The 22180-nt window shown below is 40.1% G+C and overlaps 1 protein-coding gene across 1 annotated transcript in view; it reads left to right on the top strand.

Moving 5' to 3' along the window:
* Positions 1–22180, top strand: part of SCLT1 (sodium channel and clathrin linker 1) — a 129476-nt gene that overhangs the window by 80739 nt on the left and 26557 nt on the right. Inside the window, exon 19 of the mRNA XM_084626366.1 lies at positions 2417–2613. Coding sequence (XP_084482492.1) covers positions 2417–2613 — 197 coding nt within the window. The remainder of the gene's footprint in view (positions 1–2416; positions 2614–22180) is intronic.

The following is a 22180-nucleotide window of genomic DNA, read 5'->3' as shown; positions in this document are numbered from 1 at the left end:
AAATGACAGTCAGGACCTATACGTAGGATGCTTCCGCCGACATGCACAGGCAGAAATTGTGGAAAAACAACATCGCTTGCCTCATAACCTAAGTCGTTCAGAATGCAATGCCATCCACAGCCTCAGAAACAACGCTGACATGATCAAAGAGGCTGATAAAAGGGGTGCTGTTGTCATCATGAAGATCTGACTACCGAAAGGAGGCTGCCAGACAGCTCTCCAATACCAAATTCCACAGGCCACTTTCCTCAGATCCCATTGAGGAATACACTAAGAAACTGCACCATCTACTCTGGACACTCCCTACACTAACACAGGAACAAATCAACATACCCTTAGAGCCCCGACCGGGGATGACATCTTCATCATCTGGACCCATAGGAAGGAAACCCTGGAAGAATTCCACCACGATTTCAATAGCTTCCACCCGACGATCAACCTCAGCCTCGACCAATCTAAACGGGAGGTCCACTTCCTTGACACCACGGTGCACGTAAGTGATGGTCACGTTAACACCACCGTATACCGAAAACCCACTGACTGCTATTCCTACCTTCATGTCTCCAGCTTCCATCCCGGACACACCACACGAGCCATTGTCTACAGCCAAGTGCTGAGGTACAACCGCATTTGCTCCAACTCCTCAGACAGAGGCCAACACTACAAGATCTTCACCAAGCATTCTCAAACCTACAGTACCCACACAAGAAAATAAAGAAATGGATCAACAGAGCCAGACATGTACCTAGAAGCCACCTGCTGCAAGACAAGCCCAAGAAAGAAACCAGAACTCCACTGGCCATCACATACAGTCCTCTGCTAAAACCTCTCCAGCGTATCATCAGTGATCTACAACCCATCCTGGACAACGATCCCTCAATTTCACTGGCCTTGGAAGGCAGGCCAGTCCTCGCCCACAGACAACCTTCCAACCTGAAGCATAATCTCACTAACAACTACACACCGCACCATAGTAACTCTAACTCAGGAACCAATCCATGCAACAAACCTTGATGCCAACTCTGCCCACATATCTACACCAGTGACTCCATCCCAGGACCTAACCAGATCAGCCACACCATCACCAGTTCATTCACCTGCACATCCATCAATGTAATATATGCCATCATGTGCCAGCAATGCCCCTCTGCTATGTGCATCGGCCAAACTGGACAGTCCCTACGTAAAAGGATAAATGGACACAAATCCGATATTAGGAATGGCAATATACAGAAACCTGTAGGAGAACACTTCAACCTCTCTAGACACACAATAGCAGATTTAAGGGTAGCCATCCTGCAGCAAAACAACTTCAGGACCAGACTTTAAAGAGAAACTGCTGAGCTTCAGTTCATTTGCAAATTTGACACCATCAGCTCAGGATTAAACAAAGACTGTGAATGGCTAGCCACATACAAAAGCAGTTTCTCCTCCCTTGGTATTCACACCTCAACTGCTAGAAGAGGGCCTCATCCTTCCTGATTGAACTAACCTTGTTATCCCTAGGCTGATTCTTGCTTGCATATTTATACCTGCCTCTGGAAATTTCCACTACATGCATCTGACGAAGTGGGTATTCACCCACGAAAGCTTATGCTCCAATACGTCTGTTAGTCTATAAGGTGCCAGAGGAGACTCTGCCGCATTTTCAACAAGTGTCATTTAAGATCAAAGATACTAACAGAAACAACTGAAAAACATGAGTTGGGGAAGGATGTGTGGAGAGAGTGATTGTTTACACACTAACCCGTCAAATTAAAACTTTGAGTTAACCAATACTTATGTCCACCAGGCTTTTCAAAGTCAGTTTACAGGATTTTCACTATACTCCAGGTTGTACATTCAGACTATGGACTCCTCAAAGCCAGCAAGATGGCTTTCTTGTTCATCTGAAATCCGATGTATCAATAGGCTAAATGTATATTCAACATAATTGGTTATCTAACCTTTGTTGCTGTATTTGCTTGTGTAAGGACCTGGCACTCTGTGTGTACAATTGTACACCTAAACAAGGTCTCAGTTAAGCACACAACTGAGCCTGCACAGTTACTTAGTATTTGAATTTTAGTAGTTCTTGAATTTTAGAAGTTCTCACAATGTGATAGGTGCTTTCCAAACATACAAGATGTAAGCCCTTCCCCAGAGAGCTCAACTTCTTAGAATACAAGTAGTTTACAGAATTCAGGGAAGAAGGATAAAGCATATATTCAATTTATAAAAACAATAGTAATCAGAATCTTCACTACGTTTATCGACATTTGTCCTAGATTTTAAATGGATTTTATGTGCATATTTCTGTATGCACATTTAACGTGAATGTTTTGGGGGTTTTTATTCTTGGATTAAAGTTGCAAACTTCTATTGTCTGATTGTGGCCTATTGTGGTGTTTGTTTTTTGTTTTTGTTTTTACTGTAGATAAGCACAATGGAACATGAGCATTCAGTGAAGGAGCATGGGTTTGAGGTTCGACTGAAAGAGATGGAAGTCACTAATCGAAATTCCACTGTTGAACTGAGACGTTTGTTGGTGGCTCAGCAAAAAGCAACAAACCGGTGGAAGGAAGAAACAAAGAAGCTTACAGAAACTACAGAAACCAGGATCAATAATCTGAAGTAAGTGCAATCAGTCTTTATACGTTGCCAAACAGACAATACTGTGTGTGTTTTTGACCTTTTGTAATGGCAAAAAAAGTAGTTCCAATATGTCACTTTATTTTAATACTGTTTTTTAAGTAAACTTCACTCATTTTAGAAAACTTAACTTTGGCTTATGAAAACACCTATATTTACAGTTCTTCAAGGTACCCTCTGTATATTCACAGTTGTGGGATGAATCATGGAATTTCAGGAACATTCTGAAAACATGGCCTGTTGGAGCTGCATGAGTCTCTCTTATGACACCAGATGCTCTGAGATGAGGTTATAAAAGAGCCATATGACCTTTGTCATCTCAGTTCCTTTCTTTCTTGGCTAGATTTTGTTATTAGGGACCTTGCTCCATATTAAGAGCAACTTTTATGTTAAACAGTATCCCAGTTGGTGTTGCCTAGTTTTCATTATTACACTCTTTGTTTTTCGCTGGACCAGGGTCCTGGAGTCTCTTTGGCCATAGCCAGTCTCTGGGTCCTTCTCCACCATCTTTGGCTTATGCAGGATCTTTAATACCATCACTGGAGTGTATGGTCATACCTCTAAGGTGTGTCTGTCTACACTGCAGTTAAACACCTGCAGCTGGCCCATGTAAGCTGGCTTGAGCTCACAAGGCTCAAGCTAAAGGGCTGCTTAATTGTGGGGTAGGCAAGTGGGCTTGCCTAATTAAAGGGCCTCTTAGCCTGAGCCCCAAAAGCCTGGGTCAGCCACAGGTATTTAATTGCAATGTAGACATATGCTGTGTGCACACTCTTCTGGGGAAAGCTCTGTTAGTCCAGTGCTCTTGGAATTGGGTGTCAGGGATGAGTCTCCATTTAGGCTTCATTTCCTCCAGATGTTCTTCTTTGCCTCAGCGCCACGTGAGTTGGGCTGAAAGGCTCATTGGCGCACACCTCAAAGCAAGAGTGCGTTAATGTCCCAGGGCACTCGTTCTCTTCCAGGCCCCCTTTCCTTGGCCTCCCTTTAGTCCACAGACTGCTTCTCCTTATTGGCAGGGTTCTGCTAAACCTAGCAACCAAATGTAGCATGAGAAGAAAACGACATATCTCCTGTATATAGTGGTTTTTGAAGTTGTGCAAATAGCAGCTCTGCTGTTCTATTTCTTCTCATCGGTATATATATTAAATAGTTCTTTGAGTGATGGTCCCTATGTGTATTCCAAATGCGGGCATGTGTGCGTACCATGCTCCTGAGTTCAGAGATATTTAGCAAGCAGTATCCATTGGTCTGCACATACGTAGTTGTTCTTCTTGTGCTCTGAACTGAGAGAATGACGGAAAGTGCACACTGGCACCTTTCCAGTTCCTTCTACTGCTTCATGGTCGGAGTCAGAATATTCTGTGTCCACAGCTTCTTCCTTCGACTGTTTTAGTCTGTAAATATATTGTAAATAGTTTATTTTATATTTTTACTCTTTTAGTCTTAAGTCCTGGCATAGTTCATTATTTTTCCTGGGAGGATAGGCTTATGCCTAGAGTCCTGGGATACAAGCATTGCACTTCCTGCCCCCTCTCCTTTTCAATGAATGAGAAACACCAGTGCTGCCTTTATTGTCTACCCCAGGCTCACATCTCAGCTAAGTGTAGTATTTGCCACCACTTCCTTCCAAGAACTTGAGGGTTGAGAGCTAAGACATAAAATATCTGGAGGAGGAGGCCATGAGACCCCAATCAGACCTGGGCCAGGGAGTGCCCCTCCAAGTATGAGCTCAGGAGTCAAGACTAAGACTTCCAAACCTAAGGAGATGATTTCTCATGAGAGTAAAGGGCACTCTCACAAACATAGAGACAAACCCTCTTTTTTTTCCAAAGCTGCCCCAAAAAAAGAGATTCTCCCTGACTTCTTCAAAGTCGGAAGAATCCTTGTGCATGGATCCTAAAGATTTAAGCCCAAGTAAACCACCTCAACAGGAAAAAGTGGTACAAAGGAGCATGGATCTGTCAGCTCTGGTACCGGTTCTGACATGCAAACTGAAAGACATACATCCACTGCCACTCCCTTTGATGTAGAGATTACACTTTGGGCTAATATCGTCATGGCCGCAGACAGATCAGGCTTCCACTGTGGCTAGGGAAGCACCAGTTCCAACAGCTCTACCAATTGACCTACGCCATACCCTGGGGCAGTCTGAGAACTACATCTCCCCAGATGACATTTTTACTCTTCTCTATCCTCCTTCCCCTTCCTCTCGTCTGTCTTTATTCAAAGACATAGTTACTCTGGAGGACATGGAGTTGCTCTCGTCTCCCACCTGCAAGCCTCAGTACCCTACCGGTTCGCCAGTAGTTCGGGTTCCAGTTTTTTCATTCAGTGAGTCAGTCTCTCCAAAAGAGCTTCTACCCTCCCATAGAGAAAGAGGCCCAGACAGAAGCCCTAAGAGATCAGAGTTCCATTCTCTGACCAGATATAACTTTCCAAGACACTGGTGATACCCTCTCAAGAGGTCCTCCTCATACAGGCAGTATTGGATCCCTTAGGATCCTTATACTAGGCACCCAGAATCAGACCATGAACCTTACTTACCATGTGCTTGCCAAGATCAGCCAGCCCCTTTGGAGTATATGGAAGATAAAGCTAAACCAGATCCAGTGGTTCTGGGAGTGATTTCATCCTCTTTCCCAAATGAGGCTGTTTCCCCATCTTTACTAGCGCAGCCTGATGGCTACAGGCAACATCAGGGAACCTACAAAGGATTGTATTTGAGTTTCAGATACAGCTTGAACTCCTAAGATCTTCACCTCACACTCGAGTGCCTACGTATGTTAATTTAAATAAAAATGACAAGTGAATTGATCAGTTCAGCAGACAAACATATCAGACTGTCTCCATTTATCCTGATCTGATTCTTCAGCTTGTGGTGTTTTCATCCCCAGGGACACGTGGCATGTTTTTTTAGATTTAAAGTCCATAGACACGTAGAGACTGTAGGTAGACAAGTAGAGACTGTTTGAATAGTGCTCTTTAGTTATTGTGTATTAGTGCATGCAGTCAATCCTAATAACACAGACATAAAACAAAATATACTAGGCAGTGTTTTCAATGTGGATAAAGTGCATTCATTTTTCACATCACAAAAAGAATTAGTTTGTATGCATGTACACTAATGTGAGAAAGTTAAAATGTCATTTTTATAGCTATATTCATTTTCCAAAATGCAAGATGTACTCAAGTATACGCACATGCTAATGTGATTCCTTATCAGGAAGATGATAAACAAATTTCAAATGTAAGTTTAAAAAAAGGAAAGATTTTTGCTCTTACAGGTATTGTGAAATGTAAAACATTTTCATTTAAGAGGTTGTTAAAAAGGAAATATTAAAAGTTCACAAGCTTGGTTTTTTAAACCTCGGATTAATTGATAGACTTGTCACATATAATTATTTTTAACAGATTACATGTCCTAAAATGAACCATAATGCTCCTGATGTTCTCTTTGTAGTAGATAACTGGTGAATTTTTTGAAGCATAACTTTTATTTGTAAATCTCATTCAACCTTTTCAGCTGTCAGAAACAGAATGCTCTTAGTCTGAGTTGGAGCTGAGCCCAGGTCTCCAACTGGAACAGGGAAAATAACCTCTGAAGTTTGTGTCCTACAATAACTGTACATTGCTGCTAACACACATACTGTTTGTTTCTCTTTCTAGAGAAGAAAGCAAACTTGTCTTGTAAATGCCATTAGTTTGTGTAAAGTACAGGAAAGCCATCTCTGACCTGCATTAACACTGACAATGTTTGGCAGCATAACTCTGTTCCAAAGCTATTTCTGTTTAACAGGAGCTAAGTTAACTTTTTCCTGCTGTACTTAGCAGGAATTGTATCTGAGATAGCAGCTGGGAATAGAGAAGGCTTTGGAGACTGGCCAATAAGCAGTCGAAGGGCGAGTGAGGATCAGAGCATGTCATGGATGAGGAAGGAAGACAGCAGAAGGGGAAGGGTTAAATGGCCAAATATTGTACATTAAGGAGGAAAAGCAATGTATCTGTGGGAGGAGAATTGTTGATAAGCGGGAGGGAGAGGATGATGGATAGAAAAAGATTTGTGCCTGGTTTTGATGAGAAGAGATATAAATAGGCTAATGAGAGGATGGAACAAGACACACTAAAAATGTACTTAATCATTAGTATTGACTGTGTTTCAGGGTTTTAGCGATGTAGTGAACGACCAATAGTATCATAGACAATAGAAACTGAAAAGATATTTAACTATATTTTAGCCCTGATTCTCCACTGTCCTGCACCTGAGTAGTTATTTACACCCTACAGAGTGGGTTAGATTTTTCTCCCTTATCTTTATTATAATAGTCTTAGTGGGTAAAATATTTTAAATAGCAGTGCGATTGTTTTTTTTTCCTCTTAGATGACATTGTCTCTTTACACATCTAGGATGTGTGTTTTGAAAATAGCTTACTGTGACTTTAAACTTTAGTGAAATTTGAATTTTTCAAAAGCATCCTGCTTAAAGGGTGGGCAAAGTTTTAATAGAACATGTTCACCACCTAACGTTAATCATTATCTTCCCTGAGTGTGGCTGATCATCTTGGGTCTTCTACTGTTTAAACCACTGTTGACTTGAATTGAAGCAAGATTGTGCCCCTTATTTAATACATATTCATGGTATGAAACATCTCCGCATAGCCAGATTTACAACACTGAATTTTAAATTTCACTTTAGATGACCAGTTACTGTGAACAGATACTTTTAGAGAGCTGCTAAAGTTTAGGAAATGAAGCAACTTCCACAATCTGTTTAGAAGACTTGCAGTGATTCCTGAGAGATTAAAATTGTTGCTGATGCTACACAACTACAAGATTTAGTGTTGCCAAAAACTTTTTTTCAGGCTGAATGCTGATCCAAATAGTTTGATTTTTAGAATAGCTATCCAGGGGAGAGCTTTATGAACTCTTTTAAAGCCACCATATACGCTATTTAGCAAAGATTTCAATTTTTTTCTTAGAGGAAGAAAATCTTGTTTCACTTCTTCAGAAAGAAGCCATCAAAACCCAGAGCTCTTATGTGAAGTGTAATGAACAATACATCTCATTTTCCAAGTTTGTATGCATTAACTTATTTGAACAGCTGACTGTGTGTAATTAGTTAACTCTTGCTGATATTTTCTATCTATTCTAAATATTTGAGTAGTGGAGAAAACTTTTTTCATAGTGTTTTACAGAAAGATAATTTTAAACAATTGCATTTGTGTGAGTAAACAAATGTAATCTGGCGTTTGCTCTCTGTAAATGCACATTGTATTGTCTGAGGATTAGCCATTCAGTCAGCTAAAGCAACATGTGAGCTGAAAGAGACAGGAAAAAAAACATCCAAGAGCAAAGAAACTACTCAAACTGTTCTTCTCAATCCAGCATCATGGGTCATCCTGGCTGATGTTGGACTTTAATAAACACACCTTTCCGTTAAAAATAAATAAATAAAGCATTCTAGGAAGAGTGAAATCATCTGTGGAAATAGCCACTTTCCCTTTCAAAGTTATGTGTAGGACAAAAATGCTAAAACATTGCTGTAATGGGTCAGAACCTTCAGTTGTTGATTTAGCTTCATCAAACTGCTGACATGGGATATAACAACCTGTTTATCATGTCTGTTGTGGTCTTTGAACCTTCAAAATGTGACTCATATTTTTCATGAAATGTTCCTATTTATATGTGAGAAATTGTCCTCATGGTGTCATCTGTTGATGTCCTGCAAAGAGTTAATGTCCTATTTACTAGTGTAATAGCTATTTCATCAGACAGTACTGCCTTAATGAGCAGAAAATAAAAAAACCTCAATTCTTTCCATATTAAAATCTATACGCAAGCCATGTGGAGTACCTCAGTCGCTGTAGCAGATATTCTGCACTAAGTCTGGCAGCAAGTGGTGTCACCTTTAGAGGTGACATCATAGTTAGTGCTTATAAATATCTATAATTTTAGCCCTCCTCAGAAAATGAAGCTAAAAGAATCAGTTTGTCCACCATGATGTAGATATGGTAAAAGTGGAAACCAATTCTTTGCCTCCCTCCCCTGCCCAAAAAATGTTTGACTTTGGTATAGTGTAATTCTTCATTAAATCTATATTCTACGTGATTGATGCTCTGATACTACATTGACAAGAGCCTTAAAAATACCCATAAATAAAATAAATTGTACCTATTTTTGTATATGCTATTTTAAATATTTTAGACACTCTGCGTGCCCCCATACCAAGGCATGTAGTGTGGAATGCAATTGATATGAAAATTAGTTATACTATTTATAGACTCATAGACCCATAGACTTTAAGATCTGAAGGGACCATCAAGATCATCTAGTCTGACCTCCTGCACATGGCAGGCCACCTTGTCCTGTAATACACCATAACCTCTGGCTGAGTTTCTGAAGTCCTCAAATCATGATTTAAAGACTTGAAGTTGCAGAGAATTTGCCATTTACACTAGTTTAAACCTGGAAGTGATCTGTGCCCCACACTGCAAAGGAAGGCAAAAAAAAACCCCAGGATCTCTGCCAGTCTGACATGGGGGGAAATTCCTTCCCATCCCTAAATATGGTGATCAGTTAGACCCTGAGCATGTGGCAAAGACCCACTAGACAGACACCTGGGAAAGAATTCTCTGTAGTAACTCCGAGCCCTCCCCATCTAGTGTCCCGTAACGGGCTATTGGAGATATTTGCTTCTAGCAGTCACAGATTGGCTACATCGGGGGTTGGCAACCTTCGGCATGTGGCCCATCAAGGTAGACTGCTGGCGGGTCGCAAGACCTTTTGTTTATGTTGACCGTCCGCAAGCATGGCCCCCGCAGCTCCCAGTGACCACAGTTTGCCATTCCCGGCCAATGGGATCTGCGGGAAGCCACAGGCTGCAGGGAGGTGCTAGCTGCCATTTCCTGCAGCTCCCATTGGCCGGGAACAGCAAATCATTGCCACTGGGAGCTGTGGGGGGCTATGCCAGCATACGGTCAACATAAACAAAATGTCTTGCAGTCTGCCAGTGGATTACCCTGATGGGCTGCATGCCAAAGGTCGCCAACCCCTGGGCTACGTGCTGTTGTAGGCAGTCTCATCATTACCATCCCCTCCATAAACTTATCAAGTTCAGTCTTGAAGCCAGTTAGGATTTTTGCCCTCCACTTCTCCCCTCGGAAGGCTGCTCCAGAACTTCACCTCTCTGATGATTAGAAACCTTCATCTAATTTCAAGCCTAAACTTGTTGATGGCCAGTTTATATATATCTGTTCTTGTGTTGACATAGGTGCTTAGCTTAAATAACTCCTCTCCCTCCCTGGTATTTATCCCTCTGATGTATTTATAGAGCGCAATCATATCTCCCCGAGCCTTCTTTTGGTTAGGCTAAATAAGCCAAGTTTTTTGAGTCTTCTCTCATAAGGTAGGTTTTCTGTTCCTCTGATCGTCCTAGTAGCCCTTCTCTGCACCTGTTCCAGTTTGAAGTTACCATACACACTGTAACCAGAGTGATCAGGTAAGGTGAGCTATTACCAGTGGGGGGGGGGGACCCTTTTGTAGTGATGATCAAGGTGGGCCATTTACAGCAGTTGACAAGAACGTGTGAGGAACACTGGGAGGGGGGAAGGATGTTTATCCCCCCTCCCCTGTTCCTCACACGTTCTTGTCAACTGCTGTAAATGGCCCACCTTGATCATCACTACAAAAGATTTTCTCCCCCTCCCCCTCCGCTTTCCTGCTGGTAATAGCTCACCGTACCTGATCACTCTGGTTACAGTGTGTATGGTAACACATTGTTTCATGTTCTCTATGTATATAAATCTCACCACTGTATTTTCCAGTGCATGCGTCCGATGAAGTGAGCTGTAGCTCACAAAAGCTTATGCTCAAATCAATTTGTTAGTCTCTAAGGTGCCACAAGTACTCCTTTTTCTTTTTGCGGATACAGACTAACACAGCTACTATTATGAAAATTTACATACTGGCAATATCTCCCAACTTTGTGTCATCCGCAAATTTTATTAGCACACACTCACTTTTTGTGCCAAGCTCACTAATAAAAATGTTAAAGAAGATTGGCCCCAAGACTGATCCCTGAGGGATTCCACTGCTAGCCAGACAGTTCACCTTTCAGTATGACCCATTTTAGACTCCCCTCTAACCAATTCCTTATCCACCTTTCAGTTTTCATATTAATCCCCATGTTTTCCAATTTAACTAATTTCCCATGTGGAACTGTATCAAATGTTTTACTGAAATCCAGGTAGATTAGATCTACTGGATTTCCTTTGTATAAAAAGTCAGTTTATCTCCTCAAAGGAGGAGATCAGGATGGACTGGCACAATCTACCTTTTGTAAAACCATGTTGTATTTTATCCCAGTTATCGTTTACCTCCATGTCCTTAACTATTTTCTCTTTCAGAATTTGTTCCAAGACCTTGAATAGAATTGCGGTCATACTAACAGGCCTGTAGTTTCCTGGATCACTTTTTTCCCTTTCTTAAAAATAGGCGCTACATTAGCAGTTCTCCAGTCATGGGATACAACCCCCAAGGTTACAGATTCATTAAAAATCCTTGCTATTGGGCTTGCAATTTCATGTGTCAGTTCCTTTAATATTCTTGGATAGAGATTATTAGGGCCCCCCGATTTTAGTCCTATTAAGCTGTTTGAGTTTGACTTCTACCTTAGATTTGATAACTTCTACTTCCATATCCTTGTTCCAATTAGCCACCCTGCCACTACCCCTAAGATTTTCATTACCCTTATTAAAAACTGAGACACAGTATTTTGGGTGTTGGGCTATGCCGAGTTTGCTATCCTCATGTTTAGCTGTCCCACTTCTCCTTTCTTTGTTTTCTTTTTATTTATATAGCTATGAAACCTTTTATTATTGATTTTAATTTCCTTTGCAAGGTCCCACGCTTGCTTGGCTTTTGGCAGTTCTCACTTTATCCCTACACTTTCTGACCTCCAAGATACAGCTTTTCTCACTGATCCTTCCCATCTTCCATCTTAAGGATTTCTCTTAATCACCTGTTTGAAATGCTTGCTCAACCAGCTTGATCTGTAACACTTCCCTACATTTTTTCCCCCTTGCTTGGGATGCAGGCTTCAGAAACTTTGACTTAAAGTAGCTCCAGACCTCCTCCACATTCAGATCCGTGAGTTCTTCAATCCAGTCCACTTCCCTAACTAATTCCCTTATTTTTTTAAGTTTTCCCTTTTTAAATCAGGGATCTAGTTGCAGATATATTTTTGTTTATCCTTCTGTTTAGTTTAAACTAGGGTTGTCGATTTAATCGCAGTTAACTCGCGTGATTAACTTGAAAAAATTAATTGTGATTAAAAAAATTAATCGTGATTAATCGCAGTTTTTAATCGCACTGTTAAACAATAGCATACCGATTGAAATTTATTAAATATTTTGGATGTTTTTCTACATTTTTATATATATTGTATTCTGTGTTGTAATTGAAATCAAAGTGTATATTTTTTCATTACAAATATTTGCACTATAAAATTGATAAACAAAAGAAATAGTATTTTTCAGTTCACCTCATACAAGTACTGTCGTGCAATCTCTTTGTCACATAGCTGCACTCAAAAACAAAACAGTGTAAAACTTCAGAGCCTCCATTCAGTCCTACTTCTTGTTCAGCCAATCACTAAGACAAACAAGTTTGTTTACGTTTGCAAGAGATAATGCTGCCCTCTTCTTATTTACAATGTCACCAGAAAGTGAGAACAGGCATCTGCATGGCACTTTTGTAGCCCGAATTGCAAGGTATTTACATGCCAGATATACTAAACATTCGTATGCCCCTTCATGCTTCCGCCACCATTCCAGAGGACATGCTTCCATGCTGATGACACTCATTAAGAAAATAATGTGTTAATTAAATTTGTGACTGAACTCCTTAGGGGAGAATTGTATATCCCCTGCTCTGTTTTTACCTGCATTCTGCCATATATTTCATGTTCTGGCAGTCTTACATGATGACCCAGAACATGTAGTTCATTTTAAGAACACTTTCACTGCAGATTTCACAAAATGCAAAGAAGGCACCAATATGAGATTTCTAAAGATAGCTACAGCACTTAACCCAAGGTTTAAGAATCTGAAGTATGTTCCAAAATCTGAGAGGGACAAGGTGTGGAGCATGCTTTCAGACGTCTTAAAAGAGCAACACTCCAATGCAGAAACTACGGAACCCAAACCACCAAAAAAGAAAATCAACCTCCTGCTGGTGGCATCTGACTCAGATAATGAAAATGAACATGCGTCGGTCCGCACTGCTTTGGATTGGTATCCAGCAGAACCCGTCATCAGCATGGATGCATGTCCCCTGGAATGGTGGTTGAAGCATGAAAGGACATATAAATCTTTAGTACATCTAGCAAGTAAATATCTGGTGACGCCATGAGAATGCCTGTTCTCGCTTTCAGGTGACATTGTGAACAAAAAGCAGGCAGCATTATCTCTTTCAAATGTAAACAAACTTTTTTGTCTGAGCAATTGCCTGAACAAGAAGTAGGACTGAGTGGACTTGCAGGCTCTAAAATTTTACATTGTTTTTTTTTTTTTTTTGAATGCAGGTTTCTTTTTTTTACATAATTCTACATTTGTAAGTTCTACTTTCATGATAAATTTGCACTATAGTACTTGTATTAGGAGAACTGAAAAATACTATTTCTTTTGGGTTTTTTTACCTTGCAAATACTTGTAATGAAAAATAAATATAAAGCGAGCCCTGTACACTTTGTATTTTGTGCTGTAATTGAAATCAATATATTTGAAAATGTAGAAAACATCCAAAAAATATTCAAATAAATTATATTCTGTTATCGTTTAACAGTGTAATTAATCATGATTACTTTTTTAATCGCTTGACAGCCCTAGTTTAAATTGAATTAGCTCATGATCACTCGAACCAAGGTTTTCCTCTACAACAAGTTATTCTTTGAGGTCCTCACTACTCACCAAAAGCAAATCTAAGATGGCATCATCTCTTGTTGGTTCAGCAGCTATTTGGTGAAAAAATCCATCAGCTATCTCATCCAGAAGATCTGGGCCCTATCATTATTAGTAGCATTTGTCCTCAGATCTGTATCTGGGAAATTAAAGCCTCCCATAATCACATATTTCCCAGTAGTATTTATTTCATTAAAAAAATTAAAGAGCGCTCTCTCTCTCTCTCCATATCCAAATTTGATTCTGGGGGGGTCTGTAGTATACACAAGCACTGTCCCAGGGAAAGCTCTGGTAGCTTTCTTCGCCAATGTGATTTGACCCAAACAGAGTCTGTCTTATCCATTCCATCACTTCTAATTTCTTTACAGTCTACTTCATCATTCATAACAATGCTACTCCACCACCTTTACCTTTATTTCTGTCTTTGCCGAATAGCACATTCCCTTGTATACGTGTACTACAGTCATGACTATTTTTCCACCATGTTTCTGTTATCTCTATAATACCTGGTTTCACTTCCTGCACTAGTAGTTCTAGTTTCTGTGCCAGGCTGGGAAGACACTTAAATGGAGGCTCAAGTGATCTTCAGTGGGATTCCACCTGAGCCTCCATTTCTTTAAGCATCTTCCCCAGCCTGGCATAGTCTCCTTTGATGCATTCTAGCAAGAATCTAGCTGTATCATTTGTTTCCATGTGAAAGACAATCAGTGGATTCTTTTCTTCTCCCATTAGGATCCTCTTCAGCCTCAGGTCCAGATCCTGTATCTTAGGTCCTGGCAGACAGCACACCCTTTTGTTCTACAGATCAGCTCTGGTGATGGACTTGTCTGTTCGTCGTAATTGGGAGTCACCAGTCACATAGACCTGGTGTTGGTGTGACTCTCTGGCCTACCTCCTATTCTTTCTGACTGCAAGTCCTCTTGTCTTTTGTTCTCCCTTGCAATCTTCTGCAAGTCATACTGTATCCTCATGGGGTTCCAAACTCTGGGTATCTCCATTGATTATTCCCCTCTTCTTATAGGTGTAGCCACTCTTCCCTTCTTTCTAGCCCTCCCCACTTCAGTTACTACCTGCTGTGCCCTTTCTTCATTTTCCAGCTCAGCAAACCTATTCCTGAGCTCTACTTTTTCACTACCCAGTCTTTTTTCTCTGCTTGGTTCTCATAGTCAGATGCTTCCACTGGCCACTCTCCTCACCCAGCAGCCTCCCCTCAGAGTTCTTCAGTCCAGCTTGCATCTGCAGAGTCTTGACTTTTCCTTTCAGCGTCCTCTCGCCTTCCCTCTATCGTCGGCTTGAATCCTCTTTGAAACTCAACCATAATTTTCACCTGCATCTCCACACCTCAGATGTTCTCTTCCATCAGCTCTATTTGACGGCACTTCATACATACAAAGCTCTTTTCAGATACCCACTCCAGGATAATCCACAGCTTCCACATGTGGTCATATTCATTGTTTCTTCCATTCCTCGGGTCACTACCAGTGCTGCCTCTGTATCTGTCCTAGGAAAAATACAAAACACAAACAAGCACCAAAACAAAACCAGAACACCACAGAATCCCTCCCTAAAACTCCCACTCAAACTCCTCTGTTTGCTGCTTTTGTGCTGCTGGCTGGCTGTTTGGCTGTCTTTATAGGCCCCCAAATCAGGCAAACCTCATCGCCTAATCAGCACTCTGCTTCTCTCACAACACACTGCCCCCCTACCAGCCTGTGTAAACTGAAAGCAAAACAAAAAAAACACAAAAACTTACTCACTGTCCCTAAGGAACAGCAGCTTGCCTTCTCCCTTCTCCAGCAGAACTTCCCACTCAGATTCCCCTATTTATTCAGTAGTCATTCTTGAAAATAAGGTCCTCATCCATATTAGAATCTAACAGATTCCAAATACGTATTTAAAAAATAGAGGCAAAATGTCTTGCTTTGCCATGAATTAAGAAATATTACTGTTGATTCATCTAAAAGTAAAATAACGTAGTGGTGAATGCCTCAAAAAGAAGGCTTATAATGGAAAATCAACAACACCCTTAAGTATACCTACATTGCAGAACTCCTCTGTGATGACTCGTTCTAGCTAACCTTTAGCATAGTAACCCAGGGCCTAGTCAAAAGGTCACTGAAGTTAATGGGAAGACTGACTTCAGGGAGCTTTGGATTGGGGTCCAAGTTTGGTTGATCGGCACTCAGCTCTCAACATATTTTAAGGGCTACATGCCACCTGGTACAAAGTTACACAAACTTTAACCTTCTTTAAATAGCTTTTAAAAATTTCAACTTAATCTCAGCTTCTGATAGATCAGCAGCATTGTGATCCTCCATGCAGATGGCTGCAGATCCATTTTGGTTTTTGTAAACTGAACAGAAAACTCTACGTTTAGCAGTATATCCTAGCAGATATTCACTTTGTTTTGGGGATAGTCTGAGCTATATCTTGGCACTTTGAGAAATTAGTGTTTGACATTTGAGGCTCAGTTATATATACGAGAATAAAAAGATCATGTTAATGGTGGCATCGAATAGAATTTTCTTATAAAAAGTTAAATGATTTCTTTTTAATGTGCTATATAATGTTAGGTAAGTTTGTTTCTCATTAATTTGCAACCTCCTTTACAAAACCATACTGTTCTATGGCCTTCTGTACCCCAGTTCACCAGAGCTCACTGTTACTCAGTGTTTTTCTTCACTGAATCACTGACCCATTTGCTGATGGTTGAGTTTCTTGTACCATTCCTTTGCCTTGAATCCTGGCACTGTTCATTGCAGAATTTTCTCCGTGTGATTTCAGTCTCTCCTTTCCAGGTATTTGAAATATTTCAGCTTCTCCTCTTATTTCCCAGCAGCAGCTATTTAATTTTCCATTCCTTCAGTGTCACTTGTTTATCCTCTTTTCAGTCCACAGTGTTCTCAGTATATAGAGGGAAATCCAAAAATTTTTTTAAAATAAACAGTAAATGAGACCTTTTAGCATTACTGCTGGCTACTTCATTTCCTAACTTAAAAAGTAAGCTGTATGGACAAAAAATAGGTTTTGGAATTTGAAAGTGAAAAACCAAGTGAGACTATTTAAAATAATACTAGATACCTTCTCAGGTTGGTTATTTCAGTGAAAGAAATTATATAAATACATGATGATATTTGGCAAGTATATTTTTATACCTCAATGAAAAAATGATCCAGGATTTTTCAGTTACTCAGGACTCTGTTCAATCTGAGCTCATGATCATCCCTGTCTTTCAAAGCTCAACTTGGGTTTGTGGCAAAGCACTCATAAATTAGAGGATAGCATTGTGAATATATGTAGAATGTATTCCATAAGAACACAGTATGGTCTCATTTATGTTATGAAGTAAATTAGCAAGCAGACATCATCTAAAGATACTGTACACTTCTTAAAAGAAGATTATTGATATTGGGTTTCACCTTGGCCCAGAATGAGAGCAAGGAGCTAGGACTGTTTCAATATACTAATGTCAAAAGTCAGTCTTGGAGGCAACTAAGAAGGTCAGTGCTTCTTACAACAAAGGTTATGCTTCCAAACAAAAACATTATGCTTGGCAGTATAATAACTTATGACCATTTTTGGTCTTTTTACTACTGTAAAAAGACAAAATAGTTCTGCAAAATGCACTGTGGTGTAATTCTGACTTTTGAGCGCTTCAGTTTATACATGTATTTTGATAATTATAATTGAAGGTACAATAAAGCAAAATTAAAATGCAGTGAACTTAGCAAATGCTTATTACATATTGCAATATTTATAAACTAATTATGAAAGAGAATGAAAAAGTTAAGTCATGAAAAGAAATAGAATGACCATTTTCAAGTAATACAAGTTGTGAGTCTCACTCTGGAGACATGCTTCCAGTGTGTCAGTTAGTGGGAACTCTCAAAGCTATAACATTTTGAGGTCTATTACTCTCCACATCAACAGTCATGAGGTGAAAAAATATACAATATTTACATTTATTAAAACATTTGTAAGCTCTTCAGAGCAAGGAATTTCATTGTCTACCAATGTGATATATGCCATCATGTGCCAGAAGTGCCCCTCTGTCATGTACATTGGCCAAACCGGACAGTCTCTACACAAAAGAATAAATGGTCATAAATCTGACATCAGGAATTATAACATTCAAAAACCAGTAGAACACTTCAGTCTCTCTGGTCACTCAATAACAGACCTAAAAGTGGCAATTTTTCAACAAAAAAACTTCAAAAACAGACTCCAACGTGCAGGTTTTTTGCCTCCCCAAGCAAAAATTTGCCGCCTCAAGCTCCGAGAGCGCAACTGCCCAAGCGAAAAAAAAAGGGGGGGGGAGTGGCCGGAATGCTGCCCTTGGAATTGTGCCACCCCAAGCACGTGCCTAGAGCCAGTCCAGCCAATTTGAAACTGCAGAACTGGAATTAATTTGCAAACTGGACACTGTCAAATTAGGCCTGCATAAAGACTGGGAGTGGTTGGGTCATTACAAAACCTAAACCTAATTTCCCCCATACTGATTTCCCCCTACTGTTACTCTCACCTTCTTGTCAACAGTTTGAAATGGGCCACTCTCATTACCACTACAAAAGTTATTTTTCCTCCCTTGGTATCCTGCTGTTAATTGAATTGTCTTGTTAGACTGACCTCACACTTGGTAAGGGAACTCGCATCTTTTCATGTATTTATACCTGCTCCTGTATTTTCCACTCCATGCATCTGATGAAGTGGGTTCTAGCCCACAAAAGCTTATTCCTAAATAAATTTGTTAGTCTCTGAGTTGCCACAAGGACTCCTTGTTGTTTTTGCTGATAACAGACTAACATGGCTGCCACTCTGAAAATAGTCTATAAAGTTCCTAGTACACTTTTGACACTATATATGTAATATATGTTACTCTAGCTGGAAATAATGATGGTGATATGAATTTTAACTTGGAGATAAATGTACTATATTTTAGGACTTATAAAGAATTGAGGTAGGTTTGGGGCCAGGAATAAGAGACTGGGCTCTGTATCTTGTCCAAGTTTCCTTAGGCAAAAGCTGCATGTTGTTTAATGATAGGTGGTTTTATGACATGAATAAATTACTAGAACCAAACTAAAATGTTCAGTTTACTTGCGACTGAATGGCTTAAGCCAAATCTAACCAAGATCTATCTGCAGAGGAGGTTACATTACTCTGATTATACCACTTATGTCACTTTTCCCTTCCAGTCCCCAAAAGCTGAATTTCAGTCTAGCTTGCATGTGTGAAAAGGGTGCAGTCATTTTGATCATTCCTTCTAGTAAGCAAGGAATCAGACAGTTTCCTAAGGAATTGAAAGCAGTAGCCCTCTATTGATTTCAGTGTGGGGTGTTCCTTTTTTCTCACTTAGCACCAGTTGTTTAGGGCTGCTGGTGGTAAATGCTACTTTATTTTGGTGTCTATAGGTGGCATCAGAAAACCTTGACTCCCAACACCAAAGACTTGAATTGCCTTTATCTTTTTACAAATATACTATTTGAAATCTGTCTGGCACTTGTATACAGTTAATCTGTGCATAATAAACAGTATGATATATAGGAATGCATCTGAGGAAGTGAGCTGTAGCTCACAAAAGCTTATGCTCAAATAAATTTGTTAGTCTCTAAGGTGCACAAGTACTCCTTTTCTTTTTTTTAGTATGATATAAATAGACTTAGATTCACTATTCAAGATAAAGACCCAGTTTCATCTCCTGAAAAAGTTAACATTTACAGACTGTTCTGCTTATTTCTAATAATTCCCTTTCCCTTTGGTTTTATTGCTTAGGACATTTGCATGAAACAGGAACTCCACATGCCTCACTTTTAGATCGCAATAGTCTATTTGTGACATAACACACAATTATTTCTGCAGTTATGATTATAATGTCAAAAAGACAAAATCATGACTTCAGGTGAAGAATAAGCAGAAGAACCAGAAAACATCATAAACAAAGATTCTGTTTCCACATAATTACTCTAGTAATAAAGAATCAGGAAAGAACAGAAAATAACAGCTATATGATTTAAAATTGTTTCTAACTGTAATCTTTTGTTTTCCATGATCCATCAGGTTCTACTGAAGGGTAAATTACCTAAGTTTTTTTTTAAAATAGCTACAAAAAGAATGCCGGTGGTGTCACAACACTGGAGAAAACATTGCTTTTAATCAAGTCCCACAGTAGGATTCTTGACATCATTTTTGTAGAACTAAATTTAATCTAATCATTTTGTAATTTGTGATTAAAACTAGTTGGAGAATTATAGATCTTTGGGGCAGATACTGCAAACACATGCATGTTTAATTTTACTCATGTGATTAGCCCTATGAAGTCAATGGGACAACTCACATGAGTAAAGTTAATTATGTGTGTATTTGCAACAGGGGACTTAGAGAGACAAAAGAGCTATTAGGTTACCTCATCCACCCCCTTTCCAATGCAGAATGGTTATCTTCTGTACATTTACTATTGAACTGTACAGTCTAATTTTAAATACCTCAGGTAATGGAGTTTCCATCTTATACCTGAGAGGATAGTTCCACAGTTTAATTGTCATTGATTCTTAGGAAGTTTTTTCTGAAATTCAGGCTAATTTTTCTTGTCTTAATTTCATTAATTTTCTCATAGTAATTTGCCCTTTTCTATCCAGAGTGATTCCTTGTCCCTCCTTGTTTGCATCCTTCAGATATTTGTTGACTAATGTTATGTCCTTCTCTTATCGGTCATAAATATTTAAGTCTTTCTTTGTTTGTTCCTCCAGACCTGTAATAATCTGTACAGCTGTTCTTGATTCTTCAAGTGATTGTATGTGTGCATTCCACTCCAAGTGTGGGTGCACACCAATAATAGTTGCCAGAAATGTTTCCCTCAGTGGTACCCGCCGGGGCAGCTCGAGCACCCTTTGCTGCCATGCGACTATAGCGCTGGTATAAAGCACCCAACCAACTCCATGGCTTCTATAGGTTAAAAAAAATCTGCAAATGAAAGACTGTATGGAAGTTTCAGAAATGAGGCAGACTGTTAACACAAACTTAGAAAACACTTGTGTCTCCAATGTTGAGGCCTTTTCCAGCACTAAAAGTGATGGTTTCACATATACTGTATCAGGAACTGCTGAAGCTCTACCTAGACAGCTAGAAGATACTGGAAAGAAACAGAATTGTAGGTAGGAGAGAAATGATTCAACCAATTTCCAGCTCATGTTAGAAAGTTAGTATAAGTGACTGACAGGAGCAGTTAGTATAATGCGGGGAGGGGTTTAGTAAGTCTGCAAATGACACAGAACGTGTCCCTCGGCCCGCGCCACTTCCCGCAGCCCCCATTGGCTGGGTACAGCAAACCACAGCCAGTGGGAGCTGCAATTGGCCAAACCTGTGGACGCGGCAGGTAAACAAACCATCCCGTCCCGCCAGGGGCTTTCCCAGAACAAGGTGGCATCCCAAGTTTGGGAAACACTGGTCTAAAGGTTTATCAAATGTATATCCCTCTGTTAGAGAGCCTGTCCCTTCTTGGGATCTCAGTTTGGTGTCGGCCATACTAATGAAACTGTCCTTTGAGCCCTCTGAACTACTCTCAGTAACCTGAGTGTTCTATCATTTATCTATCTAAGTAGCTTTCATTACTGCCATCACATTAGATGAACATGTGGGTGGCATCAGGCTCTTTTCCTTCCCAGGATGCTAAACCATTCCACAGTTTGGTGGATCATATGGTGTCCCCTTTAAATCCTTCTGCAGTGCCTGTGGAAGAGAGTTTTCACCTGGTACTTGATATCTTTACCGCTACTTTGAGGAGCAGAATGTCCACACCCATTTTGGATAGTTTGCTATAGCCGACTAAATCTGTGTGGACCACATCTGCTTCTTGTCAATCTATTTCTAAGAAACATGACAAGTTGGATCAGATACCCTCTGAGGGGGTTTCTTACTTCCATACACATCCTATCCCTAATTTACTGGTGATGGCTGCTGCCAATAATGGGGCAAGATCTGGACAACTACACTTCACCCCTGCAACAAGTGGGGGAAGAATTGATTGGTTAGGGAATGGTCTTCATTGTCCATTGGTATTAGGGTGGTGACTTATCAGGTGGTCATGGCCTGCTACCAGTTCCATTTATGGGAGAAGATAGCATTGTTTTTACAGGAGACTTACCAGTCAAAATAAGAGGGTTAGCAAATGCCATTTTAATGGAGGGCCAAAATGTAGCCAAATGCTGTCTGAGCCCCTTGATGCTTTTGACTCTGGTGCCAGATCACTAACATTTACTGTGACTATCAGGAGGCTGGTTCATTCTCTGTAGCTCTAGACACTAAGATTATGCTGGAGGATCTCCACTTTGATGGGGAGGGTCTTTTCAGTGAAAAGACAGATGAACTTCTGGAAAAACTAAAGGACACAAGATTGACAGCCCGCTCTCTAGATTTGATTTTCTCTGTTAGGAGGAGGCCCTCAATGCCTGCTTTCCAGTACCAGCACAACCTCATGAATCCCGTCTTGTTCTGCTGCTTAGATTCTGCCATAACCTGAAACTGGGAAAGAAACTAATTGTACTAAAAAACTAACACTAACTATCTAAAGAAAAGAGAGACTCAGACTCCAAAGAGATCAG

This window comes from Lepidochelys olivacea (genome assembly GCF_965140295.1).
Source record: "Lepidochelys olivacea isolate rLepOli2 genome assembly, chromosome: 4".
In the NCBI taxonomy this organism is placed as follows: domain Eukaryota; kingdom Metazoa; phylum Chordata; order Testudines; family Cheloniidae; genus Lepidochelys; species Lepidochelys olivacea.
Note: the sequence above shows the minus strand (reverse complement) of the source record. Positions and strands in the feature narration are given on the sequence as shown.